Source organism: Uloborus diversus, chromosome 7 (assembly GCF_026930045.1).
Source record: "Uloborus diversus isolate 005 chromosome 7, Udiv.v.3.1, whole genome shotgun sequence".
Lineage (NCBI taxonomy): Eukaryota > Metazoa > Arthropoda > Arachnida > Araneae > Uloboridae > Uloborus > Uloborus diversus.
In genome coordinates, this window is record NC_072737.1 from 158,034,744 (window position 1) to 158,054,275 (window position 19,532).

At 33.7% G+C, this 19,532-nt stretch overlaps 2 protein-coding genes across 3 annotated transcripts in view; one reads left to right on the forward strand and one right to left on the reverse strand.

Annotated features, from left to right (window-relative positions):
- LOC129226958 (solute carrier family 15 member 4-like) overlaps nt 1–3,790 on the reverse strand; it is a 31,503-nt gene extending 27,713 nt beyond the window's left edge. The window contains exon 1 of the mRNA XM_054861586.1: nt 3,014–3,790. Coding sequence (XP_054717561.1) covers nt 3,014–3,568 — 555 coding nt within the window. The 5' untranslated portion in view covers nt 3,569–3,790. The remainder of the gene's footprint in view (nt 1–3,013) is intronic.
- A 506-nt stretch (nt 3,791–4,296) lies between these two features.
- The window catches only part of LOC129227037 (protein cereblon-like), a 44,313-nt gene continuing 29,077 nt past the window's right edge, over nt 4,297–19,532 (forward strand). The window contains exons 1-3 of one of the 2 annotated variants that reach the window (XM_054861673.1): nt 4,297–4,409; nt 6,514–6,611; nt 11,259–11,461. In XM_054861673.1, the coding sequence (XP_054717648.1) occupies nt 4,331–4,409; nt 6,514–6,611; nt 11,259–11,461 (380 nt within the window). In that variant the 5' untranslated portion in view covers nt 4,297–4,330. Of the gene's footprint in view, nt 4,410–4,624; nt 4,733–6,513; nt 6,612–11,258; nt 11,462–19,532 lie in introns of those variants that run through there. The other variant, XM_054861674.1, reaches the window with a different exon arrangement.

The following is a 19,532-nucleotide window of genomic DNA, read 5'->3' on the forward strand; positions in this document are numbered from 1 at the left end:
CCCTGCCTCGGTCTCATTACGAAAGTACTATGAGACCTCTGGCTCGCCAGGACCTCGCTCCGCTCGGTCCGTTATCCCTCCGACTGTTAATATACATTACAGTCGGAGTATGGTCACAGTTATGTATACTACAAGAACCCCTCAAGGATTTGTAAAAACAAAGAATTTTGGAAGTGAGAGGTTTTTTTTTAAATTCTAAAATAAAGAACTTACCTTTTTATATGGTATAAATATTCACACTCAGTCTAAAACAATACATCATATGACAATGGCACATTACAGATACACACCACGTTGGAGTTAACTTTTTATTAACCTTCAAGTTTGAAGAAACTGGAATTTTCTAATGTTTTTACTTCAAAACACAACTACTGAATCTAAACTAACACAAAATAAGCATTCCTGTAAGGTATATTGCACAAAACAACACGTATCTCTCCTGCGTAAAACCAAGTAAAGAACCCAAGTAAACGAGTTCGAACAAGTTTGCCTTCGCGTTGCAAACCACAGGTTAGTTTCACCAGGGATACCATGCTTAAAAATTTATCGCCTCATTGGCGAGAAAAATATTTTAATTTTGTGCAAAAAAATCGAATGTCGCCAAATGGGGGGGTATATCACATCTGTACCCCAAGTTTTTAATTTCTCAAGAAAACTATTTTAAGTAATAAAAAAAAAAGAGATTTGAATTTTGACACCTTGAATTCAGATTATGTTTTTCGCAACCACGAGTGGTGTGTGTGTGTAGTAGGCCTGTGTTTGTGTGTGTGTGTATGCATGTGTGTTTGTGTCTGTGCACAGACATGAGTGTATGGGTAGTTGTGTGTGTCTATGTATAGGCATCTATGCATGCATTTGTGTTTGTGTGCTTAGGGGGATATGTGTGCTTAGGGGGATATGTATGCTTGTGTGTAGGCATGTCTGTTTGTGTCTGTGCACAGACATGAGTGTATGGGTAGTTGTGTGTGTCTATGTGTAGGCGTCTATGCATGCATTTGTGTGTGTGTGCTTAGGGGGGTATGTATGTTTGTGTGTAAGCAAGTGCCTGTGCACAGACATGAGTGTATGGGTAGTTGTGTGTATGTGTGTGTCTATGTGTAAGCGTCTATGCATGCATTTGTGTGTGTGTGCTTAGGGGGATATGTATGTTTGTGTCTGTGCACAGACATGAGTGTATGGGTAGTTGTGTGTATGTGTGTCTATGTGTAGGCGTCTATGCATGCATTTGTGTGTGTGTGCTTAGGGGGAGATGTATGTTTGTGTGTAGGAATGTGTGTTTGTGTCTGTGCACAGACATGAGTGTGTGGGTAGCTGTGTGTATGTGAGAAGGTGTATGTGTATGTAGGGACGTGTGTGTGTCTATGTGTCTATGTGTAGGCGTCTATGCATGCATGTGTGTAGTTGTCTGTATGTATACGTATATTCTTGTGTAGGTGGATGTGTAGGTGCGTATATTTATGTGTGTATGTAAGTGCATGTATGTAGGCGTGTAGGATATGGACGCAACCTGGACTGTTTTCGCTAGAGGAGCAGCATCGGGAGGGGCCGGTCGGTCGACGGCGGTGCTGCAAAGAGACGGGGAGAAAATAAAATCATATAGGAATTCAAAACAGTCAAGTGAGAGCAATGAGCAATCGTGACTGCTCAAAAATCATCAAACTGAAGTAAAAAATGAGTTCAGTATTACTGCAATGAGAACGTAAAAAGCAGCATCAGCAATTTTTTCATTTTTAATTTTTTACATTTTTGTCATACATTGTGCTTTAGCTTTCTTGTACAAGCTTGCTTATTTGATTTCCACTGATTAAAGAACAAAAGCATCACATTCCAACATTTCGCTATTTTTAGTATCGAATCTAAAACCTGTTTCTTCTAATATCTCAAAAACTCATTTTTGTAGAAACTGGGCTTCATCTTCCCACGCATCTTATGTTAACATCTTGAAAAAAAAAATCTCTCATTTGTCTTTTCTGCAAAATTAATTTTAAAATAAGAAAAATATTATAGTACAGTTAAAAAGAGAGGCTTAATCATTAATTTGATTCTTTGCATATTTTGCTATATCATCCTCATTTAAAAAAGGAAAAATGAATTTTAATGTTTTTGTTTTTTTTTACGAATACAATAAGAGAAGGAAAAAGGTTAATAAGCAGTTCTAGTTACCAAGGTGATAGTTTGAGTGATCCGAAGCTCCCCCCCCCCTTTTCTTTAGGTCTATTCTCTTTGGATAATTTTCTGTGTTTACATTGTAGTACTTTGTTTACATTGAGTAGTAGGTGCCAAGTTTGGCAGTTTTTAAAAAAAATACGCCAACGCCACCCGGTTACCGTAATTCTACCGCATTTAGTATTTGGGAGGGAATGGATAAGGAGAGGACAGCTGATTTTATTTTGGTTACTGACTATTCCAGACTGAGGAGTCTATAACAAAGCTGCAGGCCTTGATCTATAAATTTTGGCCCCTCCCCTGCAACAAAATCTGCAGCCCCAGATGCCAACAGTATATATTTGCAACATTAATAAGTCTTAGTGCTAGTTTTTTCTTTAATTTCTTGGACCATTGGGCTTCATAAGGATGTGGGCCTCCCGCACTGCGGGTACGCAGATCCAGGCGTGCAAAGCTGCAGTCTCTAGATGTCATAACCGGGTTGTAAGTATATTTCTTACCGTATTTCTGCCACTGCCCTGGCTTATGGGCGGTAACTTACTGATTATGTGAATTCACTGCAAAAAAAACTTGTACTGAAGAATCAACTTGGTATTTTTCAGTTAAAGGTCAAATTATTTTTCTCTATTGCAAACTAAAAATTTCTAGTTTGGTAACATTCAGCAAACTTCAGTTTTTAAATCCTAGAGTAGCCATATACTTGTAGATGTCGCAAATCATACATCTACAAGTATAATTTGCGACATCTACAAGTATTTGACTCCAATTTTTCTATTATCACCAAGGCAGAACAAGTCAACAAAGTGATGTTAGCTTTAAGGGAAAGTTACTCTAAGTTTAATCTTACTTGTTCAACTCCAAATGGTGCAATATTGGCTTTTATAGTTCCAGTTCCGATAGCAGCAACTATCAAAATAGGAGTCAAATATTCACTGTACTGTTCACTGAACCATGGGGCAGATGCATCGGGGTCAGTTCTCAAATCATCAGGTTTTATGCTCTCCATTGAAACACCACTTATATAATATAAACCCCAATAAGGTACAGTGAACAATATGAAGGCCAATCCAATAGTTTTGAAACGGCCTAAATATGCGTCAGATAACCAACCACCAAATAAAGAGGATATATACGAGGTACCAGAAAAAATATAAATTGCACTCAGTGCATTATCGTGCTCCCAAAAAAACTTTGTGGATAGGAAGAGATATAAGTTACTATCCAATGAATAATAACCAATTCTTTCCAAAAGTACTAAGAAGAGTATTAGTATTCCTGGGAGCATTCCCAGGTGCAAAGTTTGAATTCGCACTCTCTGTGAGTTCAAATTATTTTCGATAACATATCCGATATTTGAATTTACGGAACTCAAGAGAGGTTCTCTTTCTCTATTGGAAGCCATCACATAGATGAAATTAAATAGAATCTAGAGAGAAAAGGAGAAACACTTGTCTACATGTTCAATAATAGTCACACGCTCAAATGTGCAGCCGAAATTTTCAAAACAAAGATGAAGAAAACTACACTGGAAAAGTTGTCACTCAAATGTCAGTGATAAAAAGAAAGGAGAACATTAAAAAAAAAAAAAAATTGGCGTTGTTCATGCATAAATCGTTGTTCATGAACCGCGTGACTGCCGCAAGCAATTTTGTTTGTATGACCATAGCTTATAACGAGACCAATCAACAGCTTAAAATGGTAACCGGTGATGTAACCGATAGATGATAGAGCGCTGCGGTTTGTAATCGGTTACTTACCGGTCGACCGGTGAGGTTCGTCGATGCAACCAATGTGTTTTGGACTGTCAAACTTATTAGATCATGCTGCGCTGCAGTACCTAGTATGTTTAAAATCGTTTTTTTTCTTCCTGTGCATTTGAAACGCAATGCTTCAGTTAACTTTTATTCGGCAACTATAGTTTTTAGCGGTTAAAGATGCTCCTTCATAAAAAGAGGCTCATTTGCTTTGCGCGTTTATCAATGATTTACGTAGTTTTGTTCAACTTCGAAGTTCCACTTTGAAATTTACTTTCTGCGCTTAGGCAGCTGTCAGATTAAGCGCTCTCCGCCGCTTGGCAATTGTCATTCAAAAACGAAAAAAAAACGTAACTGCGCATGGCAACACTAGTTTTGTTTTGCGCAAATGAATACAAAAACATTGGAACATGGATGATGTGATTGATTTGCACATTCAACACCTTCTAGGAGAAGATGATGACAGTGATTCTTCTGATAGTTCTTCAGGTAATATTGCCCATTAGTTACTTTTCCACATGAGTACTTGCACGTTGTGTTTCTTCATTGTTAATTCTCTTCGTTTCTGACCAGTTGCTACGACACCATGTACATCATCAGACTAATGAATGTTTAAAAAAGTGACTATTTTCCAAATTCTGAAGAGTTTAAACTTTATTATTTCCACTTTACCATGATAAAGTCATGCCATAGTGTGGTGTTCAGTGAATTCTTTTAAGATGTGGTCAAGTTTTGATTGGTAAAGAACACATTTGTATTCGAAAAGTACATAATGCTTAGTTTCATTGCTAAAATCATCAAAAAGAGGAGAGGTATGTTTCTTTTGCAATGCTTACTGAGAGGAAGTTATCATAACGTGGAGCACTTAGCGCATTTTCAAAAATTTTCACCAAAATTTAGTTGGAGCAAACCTAACCTGGTGTTGTGAAGTCTAAGCAGATTCTTTTCAAAGCAATATGACGCAGCCAGGTTAAGTTTGCTTCAACTATAGTCCAAACGAATAAACCTGTCTGCTTGTCAAACGTTGCTGAAAATTTAATATTTAATTTTTAAGCAAAATAAACCGTTAAACTAAGCTTCTAAAAGTTGCACTACAATGAAAGGCCATTTGGAAAAGTATTTCGTCCAAATGTAGAGTCCACAACATGACATTTTTTTTTGCCATAACTATTTAATTTATTGTTTGAGTAGCACATTGTTTTATTTTCAGTTTGTGTATTGATAGGACTAGCTCAAAATAAAATGTTGTGCTAATCAAACTGTAAGTTAAATAGTTATGGCAAAAAAAAGTGTCATGTTACGGACTCTACATTAGGACAAAATACTGTGAAATGGTCCTGAAACAATTTCTTCCAAATAGTTTAATTTAGCCATTTAAATATAAACATTGCCAAAGACGCCATTAGTTAGCATGAAAAGGTTCGAAAAATGTAAACTTTAGATTGAGTAAAGAAAGGGGCGACATCTATTTTAGCAGCTATGCCAATTTTGCATGTTCCACGTTATGATAATTCCCCCATTATTGAACAGTTGCTAGTATTTTTTACCTGTGTTAATAATTTATGCTTATAAATTTTAAACATCTGTGTTTGTTAAGATAAATAAATACCTTTGTGCTGAACAGTAAAGTAAGACAAAAGAACGTAAGTAGAAGCACAAATTTGAAAATTACTTACGTTGTTTTGTCTTACTTTATCTGTGTTTGTATTAGAATATCAATAAAATGCTATGTAATTAATAAAGTAACAGATATCTTGTATATTTGTTCACTCTCTAGTTATATAATCGTCGCCTCAGAGCAACAGTAAGATATCTTAGTATTATTCCTGGTATTAGATGTCTCAGTGTTGCTCTGAGGCGACGAAATAGTCTTTAGTGTAACATGAAAATGTAGCAAAGAGGAAAGAAATCCATGTTCTGAAATAAGCTGTATCAGCTTGGGGAAGTGGTTTCAGAGCCTGACTGCACCAGATACCCATTGAGTACATGCTCGTAAAATTTGTGAGTTCAAAAGTCCTGATAAAAGTTGTGCCAATAAATTTTAAGTGAGCCAAAAGCGAAAAACTTACAAAGCAAATGAACCAAATAGCTTGATGTTAGAGCGAGTTGTCTTCACTTCAAGTCCGAAGCTGATAAGTTAAGAGGAAAAGAATACAGAGAAGTGATTCATAAATCATTAAATATTAAAAAATGCAGGACGAATTTAAAAAAAAAAAAAACTGCGTTTTTAGGCAAACTATCAGGATGTAAACAAATTTTGCGCCAATTTTCATTATCGTATTTAGGTAGATTTTGTATTGTAACATTTAAACTGGAAGTTAATGTGCAATCAAATGTTGATTATATACACCTACATAGAAAAGTATACGTTCATACTCGTATTTTGTTGGCAAAATTTGGAGTTCTAATCAGCAAATAGAGAATCTCTACCCTCCCCAAAAATTTAAGTTCAGAACACCCCTGGGGCTATCCCATGTTACATATTCAAATTTTAATGTAAAATAAAAGTTGATTTTTTCTTTTGTGCTGTATAACACTGCTGTTAATAATATGTTTAGTGAATTGTAGAATATAGAAGTGTATCGTTTTTCAGCATCAACAGCTGATCCTTCATCTTCTCATGAAAATGATCAAGTGACAACTTCTGATGCCAGTGTATTATATGACACTTCCTTACCTGCTCTACATTCGGTATTTCTCACTTCTTTTTCTTTTTTTCTTAATTTAAAAAAAAAGGGAAAAAAAGGATTTTATCATGATTATATGTTTTATTCTAATGCAATATTTTAAAAATCTTTAAAAGTTATTTTCTTTTTGGTTCATTAACCCTTTGAAGACCAGGGCACAGAAAACAAAGTGCAGCCATGGAGCCACAGGTTCCAAAATTGAGTGTCGCCACTTCGCATTTACAGGGCCTGACAGGCCCGCCTTTTCAAATTTTCCCAGGAGTAATAAAAGTTTTTTAAGCACCTAAAGCCTTATTTCACAAAAGCAAAAAAAAAAAAAAAAAAAATCATTTAAAATAGGCATTGCAATACAATGACTCCAATTTTATGAGTTGTAAATAATATACTACTAATTAATATTTCCTAATATATTTTGGCTTAAAAGAACTGAAGAAAATAAGCAGAATTCTAAATTTTAACTACACACACAAAAATGAATGATATATACACGAAAACAAAATAATAAATACCATGCAGATAAAAGTTTGAAGAGAAAGAAATTAAACATAATGATCTGTTTTGAGTGATTTCAATTTAAAAATTACAAACTTGAACCAAATATAACCTGTAATAGACTTTTTAATGGGCCCAGGAATCCCCAAACTTATATAAAACACACCTAGAAATTTTTTATACCTTTCCCCTCCTCGTTATCTAGATGTAAGTCTCCTTCCAATACAATAATAATAATAATAAAAGTAATGCAATTTAAACATCCGTGGCAAAATAAACACCAATGACATTTTAGCTCATCCTAACCCTGATTCCCAGTTTGTATTCAATGATAAGTCTATTCAATCTAGAAGCACAAAACAGAAATAAATGTGAGTCTCAATTAGGAAATCGAGGCATCTATTTGTTTGCAGGGATGCAAGTTTGATGTTACAGATGTGTGTTAGCCTCTAAATTAAGCAGAGTTGCATTGAAATGAGAGAAACATACACATTAAAATTTTCCTATACCCCCATTCAGATAGACTCATCTTAACTGGCAGCTTGCCAATTTTAAGACATGGGTGGCCAGATGGTATAGATACAGGAGTCTGTCCAGGATTTTTCACAGGGTTCGTTTTTTTTTATGAAAAATCAAATAATTTTGTAAAAAATCAAATAATTCTGCAAAAAAAAAAATGTAAAAACAAAATTTTAGAATTTTGAGATGGCGCAAACTGCATTATTGACACTTAAAGTTGAGTGTTTTCCCTCTTTTCTGTTGAGAATATCATTCTTGAGTGTTTTTCAAGGATTTGGGGGGGGGGGGGGGGCATCTCTTTCTGGCAGGTGGGCACTTTTCAAGTATCAGTATTTTACCATTCTATACCATGTTAAATTTTCTAGAAATGTTATATGTATAGTATTTAAAATAATTAACAAAGAAATTCAGACAGGGGTTCAGCATTTAACTTTTTGTCCCAAAACACTGTTAAAGAGCACAGAATTTCGCTTAGAACTTATAAACTCTGTGATTTTTACAAAAATGAAAAAATATTTTATTTGTTTACCTCTTAACAAAGCGTACTAAACATCGAAAATTCGAAAAATCAGATTCCCATAGCTGATGCAAAGAGATCACAATGCTCAAAGTGAAGGCATCAAAAGTATAAAAACGGCTTGTAAAATAAATATTTTTGATAAAATTACTTCAGAGTTGCATTTGAGAGTCCTATGTTAAACATATCATTAATATCTGGACACAGTCAAGGCCGTATCCAGAAATTTTTTTCGGGAGGGGCCCGGATTAGCACATTGCCCTAACACACACACACATATAGTATATATAGACACACCAAACGCATAAAAATGTTAACATAGAAGACTTTTTGTCTCGATTTTTAATGATTCCACTGTTTGGACTGTTATTTTAATTTCTTATTATTTTTCTTATTCACCTTGTAGTGGTAAGGATAACATGAGAGTGTCCCTTTAAGTCGGATGTAGAACATCCATAATTTCAAGGGGGCCGGGGGTTTTCTCCCCGAGAAATTTTTGAGAAAAAAAATCTATTTTGAGGCCTTATATAAGGTAATTGAGACTACAAAAATATTAAAAAAAAAAAAAAAGGCAAACAGTCTTTTAAAAGTTATACATTCTTTTGCAAATCAAGATCAAACAAAATAAAAATTGCTTGCTCGACAAATCATGGAACTTGATGGACAGAGAGGAAAAACGAGGGAGGAGAAAAGAGAAGCACCCCGCCATCTGCTCATACCAGCTATTAGTGAATTTTATTTTTGATCACTCCCCCTACCCCCATTTTTTTTTCTTCATTAAATGCCCTACAGTATGAAAATTGTACAAAACAGTTTAAAAGAAATGGTGTAGACATTCAGAAAATAAGAACGGAATAGTAATATTCTGGCCATTTGGACAATTCATACTTTATTTTCTTAATAAGATACAAAATTGAAGAACTTTTCAAGGAATTTCAAAAACTTAAATAATTTTCAAAGACTCTCGAACAGTTGAAATTATTTGAAGCTCTTTATTTACACTTTTCAGAAGTTGATTGCACAGTCTTACAAAATGGTTATAACTTTGTAAGACACCCGTTTTAAGTTAAAAATAAATGCAACGAAATATTTCTCGAACTTTTTTTTTTCAATCACAAGTAAAATGAAAGAGAGTAGAGTAAGTGTTTTTTTTTTCTCATACTTAAGGTATTAACAGTATGCAGTAGAAGAAATAAAAAAAACAAGCAATAACAAAAGTACTTCCATGATACTGAATTTGGCATTAAATAAATGCAGGACAAGAAACATATCAGTCACAAAAATGATCTTAAAAATTATGCTACAAAAACGCGAGAATCGTGATTTTTGCATTTTTTACTCAGGATGTATCAAGGAGCTGAATTTGGCACATCTTGGTAACAAGATACTCGCCTAATCGGAAACTTGGGACTCGGCCTTTGGGGAGTCCCCGGCTCGAAATCAGTACAGTGTAAGTTTTATAAGAGTTTTAGGGGGAGGAGGGCTGGATCGTGCACAGAGGGGAGAAGGGACACCTGTTGGCCCGGGCCTGAGCTTAAATGGGGTCCAATATTTTTAAACCTTGGGTTGAAAATATGGGTAAACAATATGGAGAGGGCCCAAAAAAAGCATTTGTGACAGTCCCAAAATTTTTGTGCACGCCTCTGGAGGAGGAAGTGCACAGATGTCAGTTCGGTAGACTTGAAAAGTCTACCGAACTGACAAAGGGCTTGCCTTGACCCTGGACTGCCCTGAATTGAATTGGGAAAGAGAGCAGGAAGTCCTAATTAAAGATAAATAAATACCTTTGTGCTGAACAGTAAAGTAAGACAAAACAATGTTAGATGAAGCACAAATTTGCAAATTACAGCAAATTTGTGCTTCATCTAATGTTGTTTTGTCTTACTTTCCTAATTAAAGGTCTAAATTTCAAGTGTGCCTTGCAGCTAATGAGAACTAGAACTGCTTTTTCTGTATTTCTTCAAAATATAATAAATTTTGAATAGTAGCAAAATTAAGAATAAGAAAAATTTTTTTTTTTGTTTTTTTTCCTTTTCTGACATTAGGAATGTAAAAAAAAAGAAAAAAAAACCTTCTTCTGTTTTACGGTACAAAACATTTTGGGTTTCGGGGGGGGGGGGGGGGGCGGGCCCATCAGGCCCCCTCTCTGAATACGGCCTTGGACACAGTTGAAGCAAAATAGTAAATAAAATAAAAAATAATCCATCGATTCAGCATTTTAATTTGTGACTCATAAAAGAAAATGGAATTCCACTTTAAAAACTTGAAATAAGCGTTGTTACAAAAATAAAGAGACTTTTCATTTATTTGCATCCTAATAAAGTGAAGTTAGCTTGAAAAAAGAATAAAATATAATTCTCATATCGGATGTAAAAAGATTGCATTTTTCAAAATGTAGGCATCTAAAGAAAAAAACGGTAAATACAAGAGTTTATTAAAAGTTAATTATTCTTGTTAGCATCGAAAAAACCCACATAACTTTCTCCAAAAATAACAGTTAAACATCACACCACCAGATGCTAAGTGTCGATAAGTTTTTTAGTAGCTAACCCGATCTGAAGCAATCAAATTTTCCTCCCACCCTTACTATCCTTTGCAGTTCTAAGTTCACTTCGCTGTATATTATTGTTTATTAAACCATGAGCAGGGAGAAAAGTGCTTACTACAACGCTTATTCAGAGAAGGTTGACAGTGCCAATTTTTTTTTCTTTTGCAAAATTAGCAGATTTTGTATGAGTTGATCCCTCTAATTTAACTTTAAAAAAGATTCCAAACCTTATTATTTTTATACACAGAAATATACTGAGTTATTTTGATTTGAGATTTGCTCTTTCAATAAACAATTTGTGAAAGATCCGTTTTTATTTATCGGAATTTTGTGAAGGGTCCGTTTTGATTGATTAATTTTGTGAAAGGTCCATTTTGGTTGATTGGATTTTTGTGAAGGGGCCATTAACGGACCCAAATTTCCTTTGGCCAGACCCCTGAGATAATGTATTGCTCTTTTTGTATCTCTTTGAGTAGGAAATTTCTTTTTGATACAGTTTTTAAAAACTATACCTTAAAACATAAAATAATGCATGTTTTTAAAATTATACAATGTTATTTTAAATGTATTTTCAGTACTTGGGATCAGACCTCGAAGAGCTTAGCGGGAGGACCGTGTTGGATGATGACAGTTGTCAAACTATTCCTCTCCTTACATTGCCAGGTGTTGTTCTAATTCCCGGACAGACACTTCCATTACAGTTGTTTAACCCTGCTACTGTTTCAATGTTGGTTCATATTATTAAAAATGATCGGACATTTGGAATGATAAATTCTAGGTACATTTTAAATTAAAAATTTCTAAGTGTTCCAAAATTCAGTATAATATTACTTTGTATTGTAGGTTGCATATATTTTTTTTTTAATCTAATGAATGTTCAATTTTGTGTTACTTACATCCATGAAAATTTTTTGAGTAATATTTTGTAAACTTTCATGCATTTTTGGTGTATTGCTTATTTGTGCATTGTTTATTTTCTGCTATTTTTTAAGGAATTTTATATTTATAGTTTGTGTTGATGTCTTTTTAGGTTTGTTTTTTGTTGCATTGATCCCTTTTTATCTCCTCAACCCCCCCCCCCTCCATGCAATTTGAAATTTCATGTAAGAAATAATTCAAAAATGAGCTTTGTTGAAATCATTTACTGCACATACTTGCATATATAAGTTGACCCCCTACTTTTAGGAGAAAAATCAAAAATCCTCATATAAGTCAAGCCCCTACTTTCTGAAAAAATGGGGAACGTTTTGCCGTGATTTTTGAGTATAAACGTTATAAAAAGAAGGAAAAATAAATATACGGAACATCTTATACATATAAAATCTGAGTATCTATCTATCTATCTATGTCCAAGCTTCTTCTCCCGAACGACAGTGAACTGACCATCGAACCAGGTATCGATGGATTCGTCATCTTCCCGTCTTCATGTTTGGCTATTTAACATAATCCTCCGATAATAATTAGCGGAGATATCAATTAAAAATTATTAATTATGACTCTTACCAGGAAACATCACGATCAAGGAAATTCAAAAAAAATTCCAAATTGGTGGCATTCGAAAGGGCATTGGAAAACATGTTTATGGCACTGAAACTACGTGCCCTCGTGACCACGTTATCAAAATATGATGTCTTAAAAATTTCCGAAATTTTTAATAAAGTCGCCAAATTTAGCGAGTTTTGTTCAGAAATGGAAGGTACGGCGCGAATTCAACATCTGCATCTGACAAGACATTTCACTTCCATATTTGGTCACCACCAAAGCGTGTGAGAAATATCGCATTAATTCTTTACTCGGGGTGACTACCATGGCGCGGGGTGTCGTGGCACAGACTGCGGCATTAACGAGAATTATTCATATTAATTCTCGTACATAATTATTAATTACTTTCAACACATTTCATTACAAGAGTATAAACTTAAATTAGTTAAGTAAAACACACTTGAAATGCACTTAAATTCTGAAACGCATTATTATCACGATTACAAAGTTAAATCCTACGTTCAATTTCGTTATAAAGTTGTAGCTCCTCTGGAAAAAGCTCTCTAGTTTCCATTTCACAGGCTTCATAGTTACTTTTTAATTTTACCCACACAAGTAAAGGGTTAATTCGAAACATCGTTTACGCGCTTTGCAGATGACCAGAAATGGAAATGAGAGTCTTGCTAGACGCAGGCGATGAAATCACGTGGTATTTTCCATTTCTTGCCAAGTCTTTAAAATTGGCGAATTTTCGTAAGATTTCGACAGACTTTGACCCCCCATATCTCAAAAACAAAAGGACGAGGGCACACAATATTTGGGTCAAATTTTTTTCTAAAGATACTCTTTCGAATGCGACCATTTAAAACTTTGTTCATGATTACTGAACTCGTGATGTTTCCTGGTTAGATTTCAAAATAAAATCCATATTTTTCGAAGGCTTTCCTCCATTCAAATTATTATTCAGTGCTTCAACTCAACTTTCCGGATGAACACTTTTATTAAAATTTACAGCGTGAAGAAAATCATTGAGATGAAAGATCTGTTGCCATTTCTTTTTCTCGAATATGAACAGGTAAAATTCTTGTTTTTGTTTTGAGGCTTTTCTTGTAATCAGGGGATTTAAATTGTTTACTTTTTTGGGGGGTTTTCCGCAATCTGCCGCAAAACTACACTGACTTTTTTTTTTGGTTCAAGCCTGAGTGTTGAACTCGTGTCACTTGACATAACTTTTATTTTTGAGGTGGACCGTGCAAAGCCGGGCGACGCAGCTAGTTCTTACCTTAAAAACCATCCAATTGTTTTTCTTTTGTATAAAAAGGGTTCATTTCTGTGGTCGCAATATTTGTGAAGGGTTTGACTTCGTTGTTACTTGTTGCTTTTATGCTGAATTAATCTTGATAAAATTTTAGGCTGTAGCCAAGCCATATTACATTATTAAAAAAAAAAAAGCATTAATTCAGGGCTATCAGGAAAATTCGCAAATATGACAATTCCCACTCTTTTGACATAGTTGGTCTTTTGTCGTAAGTAATTACTCTTTATTTCAGACAGACCATATAAGATTATAGTAGGGTGTCTAAGTGCTAAATATTTAATCTTAAAATCTTATCTATTAAATCTTATTTTAAAAGGATTAGACTAAAATTGGAAAACTGTTCGCATTTTCAAGTGTTTTTCAAGAATTGTTGGGGGAAAATTTCTGAAATTCAGCCCTTTAAGTTGACTTACTTTTAACTTTATTTTTAAAAGTAAATTTCTCGACCTGTATGTAAATATACGGTTCATTTAAAGAGAGAGAGGAAAGGAAAAATGAAAAACACTTTAAAAAACTCTGTACCATTGATTTTTAGCCCTTTTTCTGCTATGCCTCAATTCTAAAATCCTGATGCCTTGTTGTACTTTCATATTTACTTTCATATAAACTCTCTTTCTTGTAAGAGTACTGGGGATTTTGACTTAGTTTAATCAAGTGTTCAAACAACAGTGTATCCATAAAAGTGGTGTGAGGAGAAAAGAACTGCTTCTGAAACGGATCTAGAAAGCTTCAAAGCTTTTGATTGCTGGTCACATTGTTTCCGAACCAGTCATGTCTTTGTTTAATATATATATATATATCTTAATATATAAAAATCTTCTGTGCAGACGTTTGTCACTATAAGGCTTTTTAATGGCTGGATCGATTTTGATCAAATTTTTTGTGTGTAATTAAGTTGTGGCAAGCATGGTTTCGAAGCGCGATGGATCGAATCGGAAATGTTTTTGTTAATTAATTAATTAATTTGAACATTGGATGGTTATATCTCCCAAATGATTAATATTTATTTTAACCTATTTTGAGCGAGAATTGAAATAAATATTTAACCCGTTGCCAAAGGACAATACGAAAGCCAGCTCCGCTTATTGTAATGAAATTTCCTGCTGTGATATGTCAACTGATAACAGATAAAACGTAGAGAGTGAGAGTGAAGCCTTCATTTCTTGAAAGCAACGATTTTAGGTTCAGTGATATATTTTAAAGTAAAGTACTGCAAGGTTCAAGCAAAACATGTATTCTGTCGTCATAATTGAACCATGTGACCGGATCGGTGCCTTAGGTTTTCCTAACCAAATGATCAGAAAGTACCATAACTAGCAACATTTGTTTCTCAGCTGAAATCCATCTCAGTTTTGGCACCAATGTCAGGAATACTTCAAAGATTATCTAACTAATCAGTACATTATTAAAAGAAAAAATGATGGAATTTAAATGATGGATGGATCAAATTTTATTTTCATCTTGATAAATTACAACAGGGTAGTTCTGTACACAAAAGATCAGTGCAGTGGAAGATCTTTATCTTTGGTGGAAAGAACAAATTCGGCAATATTAAAATAAAATAAATAAGCAATACTAAAAGCAATATTAGGCAAGCTTAAAAATTTTTGGTTCAAAAGATCGGACCACTAATCGGTCGGAGTTGGCTTCTCTTACTGATCAGCTGAATTACAGTAACGTGGTGGCTTGGCGCCTTTGGCTATAAACAGTAGAGTTGCGCGATCATTTGTTAACATTATAAAGCTACTGTTAAAGTAATTTATTGTATTTTTTGTTTATTTGGGGAAATACAGTAAAACCTCGTTAAGTCGTCACTCAAGGGACCAAAAATTTTTGACCACTTATGCGGAGTGACTACTTATGTGGAGTGGGAAATTAAGGAAGAAAAAAAAAGCCTTACAAATATTCATGAATAGCAGTAGAATTCTGTGAGAGAAACAATAGCTCATGTAAGAAATTTCTATAAATTAGTGGAAATTTTAAAAAGGAGGAAAAATACTAATGATAGTTACATTGTCTTGTTTTCTCTTACTTATACATTACTTAATAACCAAAACTTATTTTAATGTAGTCATGGTACATTAATACAATCCTTCAATGTTGACTGATGATGTTGTTGCTGATGGAAAAGAACTATCTCTTCTAACGTACATCAAGCTTTAAATTTTGTGATTTTTGTTCCTTGTGAACGGATGTTAAATACTGACTAACTTTCTCCAGGTATTAGATTTTGTCTGTCTCGCGGGAAGGAGTTAGATTCATATTCTCGGCACTCGGCAGCGTCACAGCAAGAATTATGCTTTGAATGACCAGAACCAAGGATCGAGATTTCAGGGAAAATAAATATCGAACAGCATTTCAACTAAGTCTGACACTATTTTCTAATGTCGGATAAGGAAAACGAATTTTAGAAAACTTTTGAGTGACTAGCTAAGCGGGTAAAATTAAATTTAGTGACCAGTAAAGGAGGGTCATTTTACATTACTGTGAATGAGACCGTGTCAGGACCAAAGAAAAACGACCACTTAAACGGAGTGACTACTTAACCAGTTGACTACTTATTGAGGTTTCACTGTATTTCAAATTGCAAAGAATTGTTTTTCGTTTTTAAAGAGTTTTTAGTCATTTTATTTGAAGAATGTTTATTTTACATCAGGAGGGGGGGGGGATGCGTGATTTTCGCTTATTCAGAGAACTGTTTTTACCTTTATCATTTTTCTAAACGATATCTTTTTCATATGGGGGATGTTGCAGCAAGATTTCCCGTTTGATCTAGATGGGTAGTTAATTTTTACTCTTAATATCTGAGGACGCTTTTTATCTTTTGAGTATGGCTGAAAGAGCAAACCATCAAGTACGAGAGAAAAAATAGTTAATGAAACAACTGCTCAGTGGGCTTTAGATAAACCAAGTTGTAGTAAATATACGCATTCTGACACCAAGCAACTTAAAACATTTTCTTTTTACTTATTTTTTTCGACAAAATGGTTCAAACACTTGATAGTTCATTGAAACTTTTTAACTTTTCAATTTATGAAGTTTGAACAGAACAACGTCTGTCGGGTCCTCTAGTATCTATATATAGGATGTATATTTTTAGTATGTTCATTAGGAGCATGTTACCTATCATTTCCCACAAGAATCATTTCAATTGCAATTTGTTTGACCCCAAACGCTATTTCTACTGGACTAACAGTTCTGAACTTTTAATAAATGAACAGAATATTTTTAATGAGCACTTAAAATTTTGGGACCCTTCCTAAAATGAGGTTCCTCCTTAAAGCAGCCCCTGACCCAAGGGTAAACCCAATGTCTGGTTTTTAAGGGGGTTATTTCCAGAATGATCAATAATCATTTTGGAGCAAAAATTTGGAGCAAATTTTTCGAAGACTGGATCTGCGTTCGCCCTGATCATTGTAATAAACATTAAAATATCTCATTATTAATTGAAGATTGTAAAACTATTCATTCAATAAAAAGGATTATGGGTATTTTTTAAAACTTTGCTACTCAAGGTTTAGACAATTTAAAACTTGTAAAGAATTTCAGCATTGTCCATATTTTCTTTAAACCATGTAAGTATGATGTCCTTTACTGATTATATTCATTACTAGTAGTACCCGCACAGCTTTGCCTCTAATAGAAAAATTAAAAGGTCTTTTGGTTCGCCTGTATGTTTACAAATAATGTATGGTGAATTTTCTCGCCAATTGGCTTGTACCCATGTTACGGTTCCACGTTATGATAATTTCGTATCTCGCCAATTGGCCTGTGCCCATGTTACGGTTCCACATTATGATAATTTTGTATCTCGCCAATTGGCTTGTGCCCATGTTACGGTTCCACGTTATGATAATTTCGTAATTTACTCGTCCATCTTATGATATTTTTCTTCTTAAAATTGGAATAGAAAAAGAACCACATCGAATTTTCGAAAAATCGCTTCAAGGTGCACACTGCCATGCTACAAACTAACTTTGTGCCAAATTTCATGAAAATCGGCCTAGCAGTCTAGGCAGTATGCACGTCACAGAGATCCAGACATCCTCCGGACAGAGAGACTTTTAGCTTTATTATTAGTAAAGAATATATTGCAACAGGGTCATTCCATAGAAATGTCAACCTCAACCTCAGAAATTTTTTTTTCACAAAGCCTTAATTGTGACCTATCATTTCATTCAGCATACTTTCTAGTACATAAATCCAGTAACAGTTTGCAAAAATTTCATTTGGTGTTTTTCTTATGGCTCTAAACGTGCGAGGTTGTAGAAAAGGCTTAGCATTTGCAAAAAACATGCGTCTACGTTTTCTTGTGTAATGTAAAATGTTTTGCAAATTTTTAAAAAACCTATGTTCGTTCTAAATGATTAGATGTTGGCCCAATAAAGTTGACTGTTCTTTTTGCATACATTTTAAGATAAGTATTTTAAATAGTTTGGTTATTTCACTGAAGATATTTACGTTACGTTAGTCACGAAATGTAATATTTTCTGCTTAAAAACTAAACCAGATGATTGAACCAAACAGCACTTTTTATTTTCTTACATCTGTGTCATATCTACTTAAAAAGTGCAAAATATTTATTTTAGTATCAGTAGATATAAAATAATTAGTGTGACTAACGTAACATTTGAGATGTGACTAATGTAACAGTTTGCATGTGACTAACGCAACATTTTAGAAATGACTGCTAATATTTAAAACTTATTTAATTTAATGTACATTTTCATGAACAATTTTAAATATGTAAGCATTCTATATTGATTAAAAATATAAAGGGTGAAAAAAAACAGTAATATTACATTGTAGACCTTCTGTTTACTTAGAAAAAATATTTTTTTAAAGGTTTTTATAAAGATAGTTCTAATTTAAAGAATTGTTAAAAAGGAAAAAAGGTGAGTAAAGCAAAATGAGTACTCTGCTGAATGTTCAACACAAGAATCAAGCTTAAGAATTAAGATAATAGAAATACAATCTTAACAAGGAGAACGTCTCTATTTTTAGAAAATACATCTCCACCTATTATTAAAATGAAGTAATGGCTGCTCGTTGGAAAACATTTTTGAAGATGTTACATGATACAGTGACAATAAGCGCTGCTGCTATACATTTCAGAAAATGCAAGAATGATCATTTAGAAATTCAAACATTTGCGGTGATGTCTGGAATTTTAAATGCATTCTGCAAAAACGTTCGAATATTTTTTTTTCAATATTACATTTTAATTCAAAAGCATGCACAACACTATTCGTTCGATGAATCAGTAAACCTTAAAAAATAATATGCCATTGAAAAGTACTACGTAGTTTCTTATGACGATAACTAGTATATCTGCAGAATACTAGAATTCCGTGAAACTATCAACTTGCATGAAGTTAATTTTTTAAAAGAGAGATATTTAGGATTTAATTAGCCCAAGAATGATGTTATTCAGTTTGTAAAAGCAGCTTTTTTTATTTGTTTATTTTTTTCGCACATTCAAATTGAGTTAATTGAACTGAATCCTTCCATTAAATTTCTTAAACTAATATAGAAAAAATGTAAAGGAAGAACAACAAATGCAACACAAAGAAGGTTCCTAAAAAGTGTAAAAGTAATATAAGAGCAAGAAATTAATTATAAAATGTTTTTTATATGCATTCATTGCATGTTATTCGATGGTTACGTTAGTCATGTTACGTTAGTCACACACAGTTTTTCGTAAAAGTTCCATTAAGGGTCAAAAAAGTTTCATCCGTAACAAAACTGTAGTACATTTTTGAAAATAGATTGTTTACCTCTTACAAATATATCGGCCAATTTTGAATGCCTGCGTAAGTTTCAGAAAAAATTGCCTCGTAACATAAGCATTGTTTCTCAGGGTTGCAAAAATGTTACGTTAGTCACAATGCCTTTTTAGGTGAAAAAACATCTGCCAGCGTTTATTTTGCTTCAAATTCTTGGTAGAAATGAAAAATAGTCACTTTGTACATTTTAAATCTGCATATTAAACCAAAACACACTAATTTTTACTTCCGGTATAAGTAAAAAGAGTTTGAAAATCAACTGC